The 17,565-nt window shown below is 36.1% G+C and overlaps 1 protein-coding gene across 6 annotated transcripts; it reads left to right on the forward strand.

Annotated features, from left to right (window-relative positions):
• Nucleotides 1-509: 509 nt before the first annotated feature.
• Nucleotides 510-17,303, forward strand: LOC105398582 (ras-related protein RABF2b). 6 transcript variants are annotated; one of them, XM_048621770.1, is made up of 7 exons: nucleotides 510-733; nucleotides 10,026-10,153; nucleotides 10,853-10,995; nucleotides 11,287-11,431; nucleotides 12,473-12,578; nucleotides 13,096-13,165; nucleotides 16,877-17,303. In XM_048621770.1, the coding sequence occupies exons 1-7, from the start codon at nucleotides 691-693 to the stop codon at nucleotides 17,067-17,069; spliced, it is 828 nt and encodes a 275-aa protein (XP_048477727.1). In that variant the 5' UTR covers nucleotides 510-690; the 3' UTR covers nucleotides 17,070-17,303. The 6 variants fall into 6 exon arrangements, with proteins under 6 accessions (XP_048477727.1, XP_048477738.1, XP_048477734.1 ...); XM_048621781.1 differs by having other exon boundaries at nucleotides 511-733; nucleotides 13,096-13,201; nucleotides 16,877-17,011; XM_048621777.1 differs by lacking the exon at nucleotides 13,096-13,165 and having other exon boundaries at nucleotides 511-733.
• The last annotated feature ends 262 nt before the right edge of the window (nucleotides 17,304-17,565 follow it).

Consider the following 17,565-nt stretch of genomic DNA (forward strand, 5'->3'; position numbering starts at 1 on the left):
GGTTAGGTACGTGGCCATGCCGTTTTCCATATGTCCACCGCGCGGCCGTGCATAAACGCATAGATAACGTAGGCTGTTAAATCTAAGGTTTTGACCTTTCAGCTTCGACTTAAATCGCAACAAAGTCAGTTCTTTCAGAGATGCCGTGGCCATGCAATCTTCCCTTTGATGCATCGGGACTTACTTAAAGAGAAAAAAACACTACTAATGCCATCTGTTGTCAAGTAGATTAACTAATTATCATAGAGTAAAAGGGGGTCCGTTCAATTTAACAACTTGCGGTTTGCGTGGTATTTCATAAATATTTTCATAAAAAAAAAAATTACAGTAACATTCTCCGTGTCTAAGTATATTCCTGAAGTTTATTTTTTTCAAATCGAACACATAATTGGTTTAAAAGAACGGGCCTGTAATTCGTCATTGGCCTGTTATGCCTTACAATGACAACTGACAGATTAAAATGTCATTTTTACAGTGCTGTCAAGTTGTCAGCTGTCAGTGACAAGTGTATCAACTGTCAATTCATATTTTTTTAGTTGCCTGTAAAATGAGGAGTGGAGGCCTATTTCTTTTTATTTCCTTGAGTTTTGCCGCAAATTCTTCGATATAAACTTACAAAACGATGTGATAACAGTTTTATTAAGTGTCCGTTAAGTTATTCGTGTAATTTGTACCTGTGATAGTTTTAAAATGAAAGTTATAGAAGCCAAAATAGTTGTTTTGGGTTCCCAAGGTAAGACCAACTTTGTATAATTTAAAAGCGAGTTTTTTATGCTCTAATGGCTATTACTGAACTGGATGGTTACGAAATAGGCATCTATTATTAGTTAGTGAATATTTGCGTGTATTATAATGCCACTAACCAGTTTGCAAGCCTATGATTAATCATTTGGTTTATGATAACAAAGAATTTATTACATACCTACTTATTTACATCGTTCAACTAGCACATTGCATTCCTACAAATAGCACAACTTATATTTACTTCATCACTATGCAATGGAATGTGAGATGTAATTATTTCATAATATTCTACAAGCACTAAAACATTTCAGGCCAATTTTGCTTTAAAAAAAAGTAAGAGATTCCAGTGCAAATTTCTGTCACGATGTCACTCTTAAATGAAATCCTTGTATAATTTCATATGACTTGGAACTTCATTTTTATCATGTTCAGCCTTGACATTCATATATATGTAATATACTTCTTTTTAAAAGTTTCTATATAGTAAGAATTGTTTCTGTATAGTTAGTATTGTTTCTGTATAGTTTATAAGTTTATGTATAGTAGTTTTAATATATCTTTAAAGAATTGGGGTTTACTTAAGTTATAGGTGTAGTTTGTCTCTATTTCATGCACATCTAACTAGGCCTTTGATTTGTTATTGAGGTGGATGATTTATGGTTTTAAAAATGAGAGAAATTTGTTTGTAGCACAATAAGAAAAGGGTTAATGTCTTTGCCCTACAAAGCCAAAGAAAAAAAATACTTTCTACAATATTGTGTGGTGTATATTGTATAGTGTATATAAAATTTAGTCATGCAGGCCATGACTTCACCCATGGTTTTCTAGCTGAAATCTAGCTGAGCTAGAACCCATTTCAATCTACAGTATTATTAATGCAATTCTTTTTATAACTTTTCAAATGTTTTTTCTTTTCATCAAGTCATCTTCAAAAACCATCTCGGTTTTAATTCCTATCTTATTAATATTTTTGCTTTAAAAACCTATTGAGATAAGTCTTGTATCTATCACAGGTCATCAACTGTTCATTGTTATCTCTGTGTTATGATAAGTATTCATTTACTTTATTAAAACTGAAAAACTTCTTACAAACCAAAAAAAAAGTTAGAAAAATCTCAATTTAAAAAATAATAATATTGACCTTCAGAATTCATGGATGTATGTCATGTTCTAACCTTAAAAATGAAAAGTTCTTATTTTCTATTATAGATTCCCCATTAGCAGATCACAAACAAATCTATTTGGAACTTAAAAAGTTCGTAAATGAAAAAAGACAAAAACTTCAATACAGTGCTATTGACTACAGTAAATTGTTTAAAAGCGTGGAGTCATCAATAAATACATTAGAATCAGAAAATTATGAAGACCTGAACAATTACATAAAGGATAAAATATGTGAAAATAAAGTCGAAAAAATTAAATATTTAAATCAACCGCAAGACGACTGGATAGACAAAACAATTATGAATGGCATTCGTGAAAGAAACGAGCTATGGCGAAAACTAAAACAATACCCAAAGAATACTAATCTTCACACAGATTTTATAAATAAAAGAAATTGGTTAAGTAAAACTATTAAAAAAACTAAACACCTATTTTACAAAAAAGCCTTCAACAAATGTATTAATAAACCAAAAAAGATGTGGAGTTTAATAAACGAGTTAACAAAAAATAAACAAAAACGGAATAGCATACCGGCAAAGATCATCGTGGATGGTAAAGAGATAACAAACGAAAAAGAAATATGTGACTGCTTTAATAATTACTTTTCTACGATTGGTTCTACCCTAGCTAATCAAATCCCACCTAAATTTCACAATAACAACATAAATATTATAACTAATGGGTCGACTAACACCACTAAACTAAGCAAAATTGAATTATGTACAACATCAGAAATTAACAAAATTATAGACAAACTAGACCCTAACACAAGTACTGGAATTGATGGCATAAGCGCTAAAAGCATAAAATGTATTAAAAAATTGGTACTAATTAAACTAACTAGGTGTTTAAACAACTGTCTTGAGGAAAGTCGATTCCCTGAATGCATGAAACTAGCAAAAGTAGTTCCTATTTTCAAATCTGGAAATAAGTCAACACCCGGTGATTACCGTCCAGTGTCAGTTTTACCCATGCCATCTAAAATCTTAGAAAGGGTTTTATATAATCGTCTGGAATCACATCTTATTAAAATTAACTTCCTGTCTAACAAACAATACGGTTTCAGACCAAAATCTAATACCCTTTCTGCTACAGTAGACCTCGTCACGGAAATAAAACTTAATATAGATAATAAAAAAATTGCACTGGGTGTTTTTATCGATCTAAAAAAGGCATTCGATACGGTAAGCCACTCAATTTTACTACAAAAACTAAACAGTATTGGCATAGTTGGCAACGCCCATAAAATATTCGAATCATACCTAAATAATCGGCAACAATTAGTTAAATTTGGTTCTGTTGAGAGTGCTTCCCAGCCGGTTGATTTCGGTGTGCCACAGGGATCCATACTGGGACCCTTGTTATTCCTGATATACGTAAATAATATAAACACAATAGGATTACATGGTAAGATCGCCCTATACGCAGACGACACATGCTTATTCTACTTTGGCCACAGCATCCAACAATTAATAACTCAGGCTCAGGAAGACTTAGACAAACTTAATATGTGGTTTCAATACAACCTGCTTACTATTAACGCCTCAAAAACCTGTTACATAATCTTTTCAGCTAAAAACAAAAAAATTCAGGAACATGACGATTTAAAAATTAATGGTGAAATTATTCACAAATCCAATGAGGAAAAATACCTTGGCTTAATACTCGACTCCAAATTAACTTGGAAAACACACATCGATAAGATTAGGAAAAAACTTATTTCACTCATGGGCGCTATGCGTGGAATAGTCGGATGTCTGCCTAAACAAGTAAGGTACACAATTTACAATTCCCTAGTCAAACCGCACCTTGAATATTTGATAGAAATATGGGGCTCAGCATGCAAAACATACCTGAAACAAATACAAATAGCACAAAATAAAATCATTAAAGTCCTATTTCACTACGATTATTTAGAATCAACCTCAAAAATCTACAAGGAAACTAAGCTTATGCACATTAATCAAATATTTACATTTAAAACATGTGTATTAATATATAAAATCTTAAACAAAAGTATTCATTCAAACTTAACCTTAAAAAAACGACAACATAAGTATAACACAAGAAGTGCAAACTTGTTAACCCTAATCAAAACCCGAACAAACTACGGGACAAAAAGTCTGGTCTTTCAGGGAGCGCAGATGTACAATAAACTACCCAAAATAATTAAAGAATCCAAGTCTTTACCTATTTTCAAGAAGCTATTGAAACAACATATTATAACACAAATTAAAACAATCATTAAATAGTAATAGAAAAAATAGTAATAACATATTAATACGATATACCTACCTACTTAATTTACAAGGAACAAACAAGGAAAATAATACTACTCATATGGGTAAATAATAATAACAAAAACAACATAAATAATAAAAATAAAAAAACATGAACAATACGTATTTTTAATCATCATCATCATAATCAGCCAAATAAAAATTATCTCGTATCCCAACATATACTATCCTAAAATGTGCCATAAAAAAACACTAAACGGAGCAGATCACAAATATACTTCACGAACTTAGCCAGCAGTCGGAATCTTTGCTTACTTAATAATAGCCCTTAACACCAAGTATTTAACGAGCAAAATAATTAGTTTTAAAACAAACTACCCACAACCATTGGCCTATTATAACAACTTTTAAAATTATACCTTTTTATATTATTGTATACTAACATATGTATATAAGTACTTATATACTACTAGTTTTAGCTTAACTATAAATAGTAGATAGTACCTACCTACTTACCAAAATTTGTGGCTTCATTACTTTGAATAGATTATTACGATGTTTTAATTATCTGAAGTTGCATTGTATATCGGCATGATTCCGTCAGCCTGTGGGGAATCCATTGGTCGCGTTTTTTAGTAATAAGTATAATTTACTACAGTCAAACTATAAAGTCCTGATATCAAAGAGTGCGATTTTGCTAAGACTTTTTATGATCATCAGTTATTTACTTACTTTTACATACATTTTAAAAATAAAATATGGATTGATTATGGATTTTAACAGATAGTCCTTTAATAAATACCTATAACAGATCGATTAAATACGATCTTAAACGATTAGTTAGGATCCACTTCCGTTTTCACGACTTTGTAGTTGGACTGTAAGTAACAATAAGTATTTAGAATTTTAAGTTCTCATTTTGAGTGAATGTTTTTTATAATGTTCTTATGAGAAATAAAGTACCTTAAACCTTAAACCTATGTATGTATACATCCATCCTGACATCCCTCAGCAGGGACAAAGGGGGCTTATTGTGATCAGCATTTTGTAGGTACAACTTTTTCATTCCTTGTAAGTACTTGGGATAAGCAATAACTAACCCTACATTCTGATACTACTTCTAAGTACAGTAGAGTAGAGCCTCGTTAATCCGAAACACCAAAACATAACTGCAGTTCGGACTCACAGAGTTTTCAGATTATAGTAAGCAAAAAAAACATATATTTTGTTAGAAAATATGTATTGAGGTTTACTAAGATAAATATTTAAACATTTTTTACACAAGATACTTATTAATAAAGTATTTATTCACCAAACAAAGGCTTTTTCCCTCAAATTACCCAGTATCATCTTATCGGGTAAGGACAAGTCGTTTTCATCAGCCAAACCCAGTTCGGATTACAGCGGCGTTTGGATAAGCCTGGGTACCGATTATCGAGGCTCTACTGTTCTTGAAACACATAAAGGAACGCATTAATGAGGTAGGATTTGATCGCTGGAGCATGGCCGATGCAAGGTCGCCACCTGACACCGATAAACTCGCGATGTGGGTCACTGAAGGGCCCTAGAGACTTAGGGTAAGCGTCTACCTATCGGTATCGAATCGCACCAAGAATGTCATAAATGTATGGAGAAACGGCGTCGGCAATGCCGATGAAGTGGCCGCACTTGTGTGTATTTCTATACAAAGAATACTGAATGCGATCTGTTGCGTTGCATATATACGATGCCGTAAGGTGGACCTTGAGGCAGTTGTCACACTTAACCTGAGTCATCTATGCGCGTAGAGATGCATTATTTGTGTGTTGGACCCAGTTGTGCCTAGCTCTTATGTTTGTCACTGACACGACAAGAAGAAGTTACTGGCTAGTATTACGTCGAAGAATTTTTAGACATTCGAAATATCTTATTCAGGATGATATCTTTCAAAAGCAATATCTTCTTAGCCTAGCAAATGTACCTTTCTTCGCAATGCATATATTCAGTCGTGATGTGGACGAATAGCCTAACTAGGCCTAGCGTATCAGGTGTGGTGTGACATATTGGAAAACCACAACTTGTAGTAATTGTTCCTGAAGTAACAACTACGTACAGTTAGTTTTGCGGTTAAGCAAGTATGAATACAAAGTAATGTGTTAGGAAAATTGTGGTTTCACATCGTAAATATCTACTGTATTTAAAAATCCAAAAATAATATGTATGTAAGTGGAAGATTAAGGTCGATTTTCTTAAAACTTTTATGATAGATAAACTTATCGATAATAACATTATATACAATCAATCAATTTCTACCAGATAACCTTTAATGGAAAATAATGGGATAATTTAATAAAGTCTTCTATATAATTATATATTGACTAGCATTAACCTGCAAGCTTCACTTAGCATTAAAATATACAATACAATATAATACTCTTTATTTGCACCAAATATAGAACAACATACAAAATAAAAACTTAAAAATAAAAACAGTACAAAAAGGCGGCCTTATTGCTTATAGCAATCTCTACCAGACAAATATCTTCAGTAGGGAAATAAAAAATAATTACCTACCTATAGAGTAACATAGGCAATTACTGTACAGTGTGGGGCAAAGCAACCTGACACCTCAGGTAGCATAGTCACTCGGTTATCACTACGAAACTATAAACTACTGTACTATAAAGTTTAATTACCAATCAGTAGCTTTTGCGTACAAGAGTAACAATCATACTAAAAAAAAAAAAACAAAAAAAAAACAATCATACTCGTTCTCATAATATAACTCTATCCTACTCACAATATAGGACGTAAAAAATAATAACCTAATTAATAAATAATTTAATTACCAATCAGTAGCTTTTGCGTGAAAGAGTAACAATCATACTCATTCTCATAATATAACTCTATCCTACTCACAGTATAGGACGTAAAAAATAAAATAAACAGATCATGACGAAAGTATGACAAACACACTCACTTTCCAACTCGTACCTAATTAGTAGTGATATGAATAATAGTTATCAATAAATCATGTCTGTAGCTTAACTTATCTCTCTTGTCACAAATAGTCATAATTAATAAATATTATCTGCACCAAAAATCATTCGTCCAGATTTGTATTAAACACATTATTACATATGTAATACCTGTATTAATATTTAATACAAAAAAAAAAAAAAAAAAACACGCACTCACGCCTTGTACACACGGCAACGTTAAATGGTTGGCAGGGCACACTAACGTAGGCAGTGTATGTGTGTGTCAGCGACGTCGACGTAATTATTTAGTTCTGGGCAACCCACACACGGATATTGTAAGCATGTAGTTGTGCCAGTGACAATGATTCATTGTTTTTATGATATGAAGCAAAATTTTGCAAGGCATTGTAATAGATTGAATGGCTCAGTTGGTATGATACAAGACTTACAATAATCGGTACGGTGGTTCAAATCCCACTGAACTTACAAGATTCCTTTTTTGTTTTTTTTTATAGATTTAATTTATTTTTTAAGATGGTTAATAATAGTATTGTAGTATATACGAAGAAAAGCAACACAGAAAGTAAATGAAACAAGTTATTAAGTGTTAAAATTACTAAATTTATTCTTGCCGTAACATAAACATTAAGGATGTTACGTTTTTGTTGTTTTTCGTTTTAAAACATAGTTGTAGTTAAATTTTCAATTAGCAATTTTAAATCATAATTAACATCAGAAAAGGATGGACTGGCTGTTTTACTAAAGTAAATAGGCAAGTCATTAGTTATATGAATCAACATGTTAATTAGCTAGAAATAAGATAACTTATTCCAACCTCAGTAACAATAACATCATAAACACATTGGCTTACCCATAATTGTAAATAATAATAAGTATTTAAAAAAATAACAAAAATCTTATACAAATGGAAAAATAAAAAATACTGAGCTAATCCCAATAACTATAATTTTCACCACTTTTTCGCCATAATATCTTACGTCCATCCTTGTCTGACTTAAAGGACTTTTCATCACTAAATATCACCAAATTGTTGCACCAATCAAAGTTTAAAATAGTCAGTCGCAAAACGCACTCTGTTTCAACGATGCTGATCGGTTAGAGCAATTTTCTTCGTCGGCCTCCGACACCGCAACCCAGCAGCTCGCAAGTGAACCCGTACGGTTTGTAGGGATAGATTATGTGTTGTGGCCGTAGAACTGGTGCTGCAGAACGGATCAGCGCTATGTGCAGCTACGATTTCTCGATGGCGTGGTGATGCATCCGTATAGACGACCACTGTCTACATGTCCCGAATCTGCGTATCGGTGAACCCATAATTGAACAGTTCTCCTCTGCAAACAAAAAAACAAATACTTAGTTTATACAAATACAAATATTCTAACAGTCAAATAAAATATTTACAATTCTATGTTACTTACCGTTAAACGTCTTGCGATTTCACTAATTGTAATGTTTTGTTCATATAAAAATACAATTATCTCCGCCTTTTTTACATGGTTAAGTGACTTTCCATACTGACTGCGAAGAGTAATTAATTAAATTGACAAATCACAAAGTGAATCACTTTGCAGATGCAGAGGTGAATTGTCACTAAAACTAAAAACAAATTTCGTTTATTCATATTGTATGAGGGTAGAATGGTTTTAATTCTCAAATGAAGAACGAATCATATATTTTTGGCGAAGATAAATAGTCGACAGCTATGCAGCTTGTAGTCATTTGTCAGTTTCAAATAAATTTATTTTATACTCAACAGCGTTTAAATTAACGCTAAATTTAAATAAAGTAAAATAAAAATACCCATCAGTGGACTCGAACTCACGACATATGTTTCGTAAGTCTAACATACTACCAATGAGCTACGAAGAGTATAGCTACAAGCTGTGAAATTTTGCTTCAAGTCAATTTTATAACTATTTGACTTACTCGACCGGTTGATATTTTTTTGTCACAGCTGGTGTAAGGGCGTTTGCCTACGCGCAAACTCGTTTGTGCTGTTGTGTGTGTGTGTGTGTGGTTTGTTACTGGTGTGTAAACCAATTTCTGCGTTTATGCACACATAGACAACGTAAGTGTGCACACATACACTACGTTAGTGTGCTCTGCCAACTATTTGACGTTGCCGTGTGTACTAATGTACTCCCTTGCGGGGTAGGCAGAGGTGCATTGCTGCACCCACTTTTCGCCAGAGTGTTATGTTAGTCCCAATGTAATAGGGGGCGGGCCTATTGCCATTTTACGGGCACATCCAAGACCCGAGAACAAATATCTGTGTTTAAACAAATATCTGCCCAGCCGGGAATCGGACCAGGGACCATCGGCTCAGCAGTCAGGGTCACTAACCACTACGCCATTCGGTCGTCTATTTAATACAACTATGTTATTATTATTTTATTATTTAACTCTTTATTGTACAAATATTACAAATAAAAGTACAAAGGGTGGACTTAACGCTAAAAGCATTTTCTGCCAGTCAACCCGCAGGAGGTACAGGAAAAATAGGTTACTATGTTAGATGGCTTTTCCCAAAAATTTAATATTTGTAGCATGTCATTTAATATCTGTACAAAGTACATACCAGTTTTATATGACAGTACATGTATCTACGGGAAGCCAATCAATGGGCTGCACAAAAGCCTCCCGAGTGACGTATCAATCATACTTTATTCGGTACAGTCCACGAAAAACAGTTTTCATAGGTTAAATATAGATTAATCCAGGGATTTACACTCGATACAATATACCTTTAAAAAATTTCTATTGATTAAGCATTTGAAATAGCCATAGCCTTATGGCCTAGGTACATGTCAGCGCCGGGACTCTGGCGTGAGAAGCGGGTGCTTACACGACTGAGCTACCACCGCTCTTAATCATATTCTATTCTATTCTCCTCCAGGGGTAGGCAAGACGAGCATGGTGGTGCGCTACATCGGCAAGATGTTCTCGAAGCACATCTCGCCCACCATCGGAGCGTCTTTCTTCACCTGCAAGATCAACCTGGAAGATGCTACGGTTAAGCTGCAGGTGGGTACTTTCAGACCTTTGTAGTCTACAGACCCCTTAGCATGAATTTTCATCGTGAACGTGAAGTAGAATTCATCGAGTAATTTTGTATGAAAATATGAACAGCGCCCCTGGCGGTCGGTAGCAGAACTAAAATTTCCCTACAAAATTCATCGAGTAATTTCAAGTCACGTTCACGATGAAAATTCATGCTAAGAGGTCTGATCACAAACAATTTGACACTATGTAAAATATAGCAAGAGTCCTACAACGTTTGATTGACATATAAATAAGTACTTATATTTATGCCTGGGGAATAAAGTTCACTTGCTCTTGAGCCGATGGTCCCGGGTTCGATTCCCGGCTGGGGCAGATATTTGTTTAAAGACAGATATTTGTACTCGGGTCTTGGGTGTTGATATTTATATTTAGTATCTATCTATCTATGTATTTGTGTAGATATATCAGCTGTCCGACACCCATAACACAGGTTCTGCCTAGCTTGGGGTCGGATGGCCGTGTGTGAGATGTCCCCACATATTTATTATTATTATTATAAAAACCAAAAAATTACGCATATTATTTACGGATTTGACAGCTGTCAAAGGGTTCTTGCTATATTTTACAAAGTACAGTCGGAGGTTCAATTCGAATCAAACTAACGTTTAATAACGTATTAATAAACAAACATTATCAAATCAAAGATCCCTTCTGTTTCAGGTATGGGACACAGCTGGACAGGAGCGGTTTCGCTCGATGGCCCCCATGTACTATCGCAACGCCAACGCAGCGCTGCTAGTGTTCGACATATCCTCTACTATGAGCTTTAACAGCATCAAGAGCTGGGTCAAGGAGTTACAGAGGTGAGTTATACAAACAGATAAAGATCACGTATCCTATAACCAAGTGTCTTAAACAATGCCACTATAGAAGAGAGGAAAAAGCGCCATCTATTGGTAAAATTAAGAATCTGGCGGCACTAGCGCCATCTAGCGGTGTTTAGTGACAACAAAACGTTATGTGGCTTCCATGTACAGATTGTACAGTGCAACTAAAAAGTCCTGACTATACAGTACAGAGTGCGATTTTGCAAAGATTTTTTATTATTATTTATATTTGTATTTTAAACGTATTTCCTCTCTCTGCCTCCACAGTAACGTGACAGAACCCATGGTCCTCGCTCTCGTGGGCAACAAGTGTGACCTGGCGGACAGCAGACAAGTCTCTGAGAGCGACGCGAGTCAGTACGCAGCTAGCATCGGAGCCAGTTATTGTGAAACTTCCGCGTTGCATGACCAGGTAGAACTATTTGAAGTGATATTTTACTTAAAAACTACATAAAACCGGTAAAAACGCCATCTATTGTTGAAACTGGGAAACTGGTGACGCTAGCTCCATCTAGCGGTAAGTAGACGTAACAAGTACAAACTGGCGGACAGCAGACAAGTCTCTGAGTGCGACGCGAGTCAGTACGCGGATAGCATTGGAGCTAGTTATTGTGAAACTTCAGCGTTGCATGACCAGGTAAAACTATTTTACAAGATATTTACTTAAAAAAACCAGTGAAACGCCATCTAGTTATAAAAAAATACTTAAAGCGCCATCTATTGGTAAAACTGGCGATACTAGCTCCATCTAGCGGCATTTATGAGTAACAAGTGCGACCTGGCCGAGAGCAGACAAGTCTCTGAGAGCGACGCGAGTCAGTACGCGGCCAGCATCGGAGCCAGTTATTGTGAAACTTCAGCTTTGCATGACCAGGTATAGCAATTTAATTACTTCAAGTACATTTATTTAAATTAATTCAGGTAATGAAAATTATTTATTTGCATGATTAAGGGTACATAAAAGTTTTTGAAATTTGATAATAAGCACGAGACCTTAATCTACCTGAAAGGTGAACAAATATTTATGCAGAAGTGAAATATTTAAGTTAAATAATAATATTTGTAACATGCACAATAACAATATACGCTAGTAGAATATTCAAACAATGTTAAATTTCAACACCCTCATAAGAATCCAAAAATGACGAGAAAGCGTCATCTATGTGTGAAACTGGGAAACTGACGACACTAGCTCCATCTAGCGGTAAGTAAAGCAGAAAAAGTAACTGAGTGTGATTGTGTGTGAATTACAGATGGTGCCTTAGGCGACTGTGCCTAATTTCCCAGTTCTAATTGGTTGGTTAAGTCGCCATTTTCTTTCCCCAGTAATGTAATTGGTCAGAACCTGAAAGGCACACTCGATTGTGCTTCCAAATTTTCACTTAGTTTTCATCCCCATTAAACCTAAACCTCACCACTCCTCACCTCTCAACCCCCTTATAACCTATTCCAGGGCATAGACCAAGTGTTCGTGTCCACGGCCTCAGCTCTGCTCCGTCTGTCGTCGTCGTCGCGGTCGCTGCGTGCGTATGAGACCGACTCGGACGCACTGCCGCCCGGTGCGTTATAACCGAACTAACAGGGGATGTGTCACGGGGTTTTTATACTTGACCATAGGCTTGTACGACAAAATACACTTGTCCATAGGTTATAGAGCTTACCCAACAGAAGGTGTCTAAAGAATAAGTGGCAATTTCAAAGATATATCTGTATGTAGGTATAGCTTGGCCAACAAAAGGTGTCTAAAGAAAAGGCGGCAATTTAAAAGACATTCTGTGGTTAATGGAGATTTTTTGCTGGACATTGGACAAGCTCTATTACCTATGGACAAGTGTAAAAACCCCGTGATTCGTCATGTTAGTACGGCGTCCGCGTCGCTCTCATACTCACGTAGCGACGACGAAATGCGGTATAGAATCTCTAGTATACAATATCTGATGGGTGTTTTTAATAGCAGCATATTTGATCAGGCACGCTGATTGCGCGTCATATTCCCGCGTCCCCATTGTATGAAAAGAACACTTGCACTACACATCTATTAAAAACACACTAACCTAAATCTCCCTCCATTCCCAGGGCATAGACCAGGTGTTCGTGTCCACGGCCTCAGCTCTGCTCCGTCTGTCGTCGTCGTCGCAGTCGCTGCGTGCGTATGAGACCGACTCGGACGCACTGCCCTCCGGTGCGTGCTAACCGTACTAACAGTGAGACGATCACGAGTATTCGTGTCGATTGTGAAGGCGGAAAGTCTAGTTTTAAGGCTGTCAAACAATAAATATTGCTAGTAAAAATTACAGTAGGGATGCCTATGTGCACTTACCCGATAACTTCAGTGCATTCAAAAACGGCGATACGGCTCGCGACCTATCACGTGAGTACAAATGTACAGCGAAAATGCGGGTCACCTCTGGCTACCCCTTCGGGGATTACAGTCGTGAGCATATGTACAATATACATGTAAAAAAATGAGATTTATGGAGATTCTCACAGAGTCGAATTTTGAACAAAGAATTTATAGTTTTGACAGCTCTAAAATAAGAATTTCCGCCCTCAGAATCGACATAATTGTCGACTCTATAGTCTATTTTTTATAACAGGCGAGTACAGAAATTGTCTAACTGCGTTGCCATTGGTCCACGTTATTTGCTACTGGGTTTCTAATGACCCATCTCACTCTGTCAATATCGGAAATGTGCGACAGACATACTCAGTATTCGTTAGTTAAAAAATAGACTATAGTCGATAGGTAATTCGATAGCAATTTGTATGACACCTTGATCAGGGCCCCTGTCGGTAAAGTGGGGAACTAAGGAACTGCCTATTGAATTACTATCGACCATAGAATCGACAATATTCGTGATTCTCACAAAAGGGTGTGGTGGCCTTTACATGAACAGAATATGCAATAATAGGAATAGGATAACACGTACAACTAAAAAAAACGGACTAGATGTATGAAGTACCTACATATAATAATAATATAGGTACTGCAAAAGACCATACGAATTTCTATAAAAAAATATGAATCAGAATTACAAAATAAACAGGATACGTTCTAAGGTAACAAATTTAATATAAAACAGTTTATAGTCATACAGATATGTTATGTAGAAGAAACTACAGTTGCATAATGTTGCTAAAATTGCATTGTTGGCATAAAGAGAGTCCTCTCATAAATTCTGATCAACTTTTGCTTTCTGACTTTAGGAAAACATGCAAAGGCTATCACAACCGCTCTATATTGTTATTATATATTTTTAGTTTTGTATATGTTTTCTTCCAAATTAACAAAATTAATCCTTCTTCAGGAATTGGCTATCCCAATTGGCTAAAACTTTTCTACTTTTATTCCTAAAGTCTTGTGAACGGATGGAATCTTAAACATACAGTTGCAAATTGTTTACTCAGTGTGTTAAAAAAGGCTTTATATAGTTACTTTTTTACTATGGAGAGTACTTTTTCCCGAACTTTAGTAGAATGATTCCCTATACTCTTTTTTAAACACACTGTTTAAGCAATTTGGGATGTTTGTGAACTTAATGTAAACGCTTTTCTTTTCTCTCTCTATCTTTGTTTCTTTGATTGGATTTCTAAATATTTATTTGTATAATTATTGTTGTTTTTCTAACATGCGCCAAAATAGTCGACTGCCTGAGCTGGTCTTTTGGTGAAGGTAAATAACAATCGTTTCAACAGTCGAAATATTACGAAGTCAGTACTTATACAGGGTGTTGCAAAAAGAATATACTTAGCCGACATCTACATGTGCAGCATTTTTTTCGCGAATTTCGAAATTCTGATTTCATTTTCGAGCTTGGATACAACATCCTGTAAACAGGCTCGGCACATAGATACATTTTTATTCCGGTTATAGTTATAAGTGAGGTCATGACATGACAATTATTTTCTTCTTTGAAACTTATGTAAAAAAGTTATAAACTATCACCGAAAAAAATAGTTCATGTGCCGTACATCCTGTATATTAATGTAAACATTGTTTCATCATTAGCCTGCGAAGTGGATCAAAGGTTCTGGCTAATTCATATCATCATCATCGTCACTGATAAAAACGTCCACCCTATATACAGCATCCATAGTTGGCATAAAAGGTAAGACAATCTTTGTGTGACTTTTTATTGGAATTTATTTATTTATAAACTGGACTTAAAACTAGGCTTGGTTTTTAAAATTAAATTTTTATTTGTAAAAATGATTAATTTAAAAGACACACAAAGAATGTTCACCTTTTATGCCAAGAATGAATGAATGCCCTTAAAAGTCTGTTTTTTAATCTCAGATACTAAATAGACAGATTCTGAACGGTCCATCAACAGTCGATTGTCTCGCCAATACGAGGGCTACACCGAAAAGATCGGGAATAGAATACTTAGGAATAAATTAGAGTGAAACCTTTTTGGTGTATCAAATGTAGTGTTTTTTCAAACATAATTCCATTTTCGAATTTTAAAAAAAGTAAAAAATAAAAGAGTAATGACCATTTGAATTTGACAAGTCGGTGTAAAAAATGGAGCTTACGCGGGAACATTTCCGTGCAATAATTTTTCACAACTTTCGTCGAGGTTTATCTCAAGAACAATGTCTCGCCGAGCTTGTTTCTATTTATAAACTTGAAGCACCAAGTAAAACGACTATATATCGTTGGTATTCTGAGTTTCGCCGTGGACGTTCCTCTCTTACCACAGTCCCTTCTACTGGTCGGCCAAAAACAGCGGTAACACAATATAACATCGATGCTGTACGCCAGTTAATAAAAGAAGATAGACATGTGACATACGAGCAGATTCGGGCTTCTCTCAGCATTGGTATGACAGCCATTCAAACCATTTTACATGAAGAACTGGGTGTCAAGAAGTTAGTTTCGCGCTGGGTGCCCCACCGTTTGACCGAGGAACAAAAGTCGGCTCGTGTTAATTGGTGTCGATCTGCTCTGCAACGGTTCAATGGAGGCAGTTCAAATGCTGTCTACAATATCGTCTCTGGTGATGAATCGTGGATTTATTCATATGAGCCCGAAAGAAAACATCAATCGGCAGTTTTGGTCTTCGAAGGTGAGGTCAAGCCAACAAAAGTTGTTCGCTCACGCAGCGTGTCGAAAAAAATGGTCGCTTCGTTTGTATCGAAAACTGGCCATGTGGCTACGATTCCATTACAAGAACAAAGGACGGTTACTGCTGATTGGTACACAACAGTTTGTTTGCCGGAAGTCGTAAGAGAACTTCGTAAAACTAACCCGAATCGTCGTATAATCCTTCACCACGATAATGCAAGCTCTCATACCGCTCGCAAAACAAGAACGTTTTTAAATATGGAAAACGTGGAGTTGATGGACCATCCTCCGTATAGCCCTGATCTGAGCCCCAATGATTATTTTACATTCCCAAGAATTAAAGATATGCTACGTGGTCAACGGTTTAGCGGCCCAGAAGAGGCGGTCGAAGCTTACAAATCAGCTGTTTTGACAGTATCCACTTCAGACTGGAATTACTGTTTCAATGATTGGTTTAATCGAATGAAAAACAATAAAAGTAAATAATATTATGATATCTTTGTACTTTTTTCTATTCCCGATCATTTCGGTATCGCCCTCGTAGAACGATACGTCACTTAGAGCCAATTTCTCTATAGTCGGTTAGAGCATAACCAGGTATTAGTGGTTGACTTTTGACACATCTGTCAAGAATTTTATATGGGGATGACGTAATCCCTGGGCGGTTAGATAACCGACTATGGAGAAATTGGCACTTAATCGCGGGAAAACTGTTGATGAACCGTTCGAATCTGTCAATTTAGTATCTGAGATTAAAACCAGACTGTATTAACTATGATCCATCAACAGGCACCCCGACAGAGGAAGATGCTACTCACACGGGCAAGGTGGAACTACCAGCCTGGAGCATCGACAGCGTGGCCCACGGGGAAATGCAGAGGTCCATGTGCTGCTAGCGCGGCCCGGGAATAACGGGATTACCGGGATTAGTAGGGGGCAAGGAGTAATGTTCCAATCAGTCGCCTGCATTGATTATTACTAGGGAAGGACATGGCAAACCGCTAAAAACTGCACCCCGCGATGGCCCTAGTATGTCATATATCTGTCATAATTTGTTAGAATTAGGGCCAGCGCGCGGGTGACACTTTCTTTAACCCTTCAGCCGGCGGAGCTCCGCAGATGCGACAACTTTGCAAAATCGGCCCTTGCCAGATGAAGGGTTAAGAAAAATGTTCATACGGGCGCATCTTTTGAAATCATTGGTCGCCTGCTAGACTTCTAAGGCCACGTTCAGATGACAAGCGCTCATACATACATACATTTTATTCCGCGCGACGCACGTTAGCATGTGTACAGCCTGAATAAAATGTATGTAGTTGTAAACGCGTGTTACCAAAACGCGCGTTGAGCGCTTGTCATCTGAACGTGGCCTAATTGAGCATGTAATTATAAAGGATGTTAAAAAAGCGTGTAGTAAGATGAAGGGTTTTACAGCATGTATGGCATAATTGCCCCCCTGGGCCTAGGCCTTATGCTTG

The sequence above is a fragment of the Plutella xylostella genome, chromosome 2, assembly GCF_932276165.1.
Source record: "Plutella xylostella chromosome 2, ilPluXylo3.1, whole genome shotgun sequence".
NCBI lineage: Eukaryota > Metazoa > Arthropoda > Insecta > Lepidoptera > Plutellidae > Plutella > Plutella xylostella.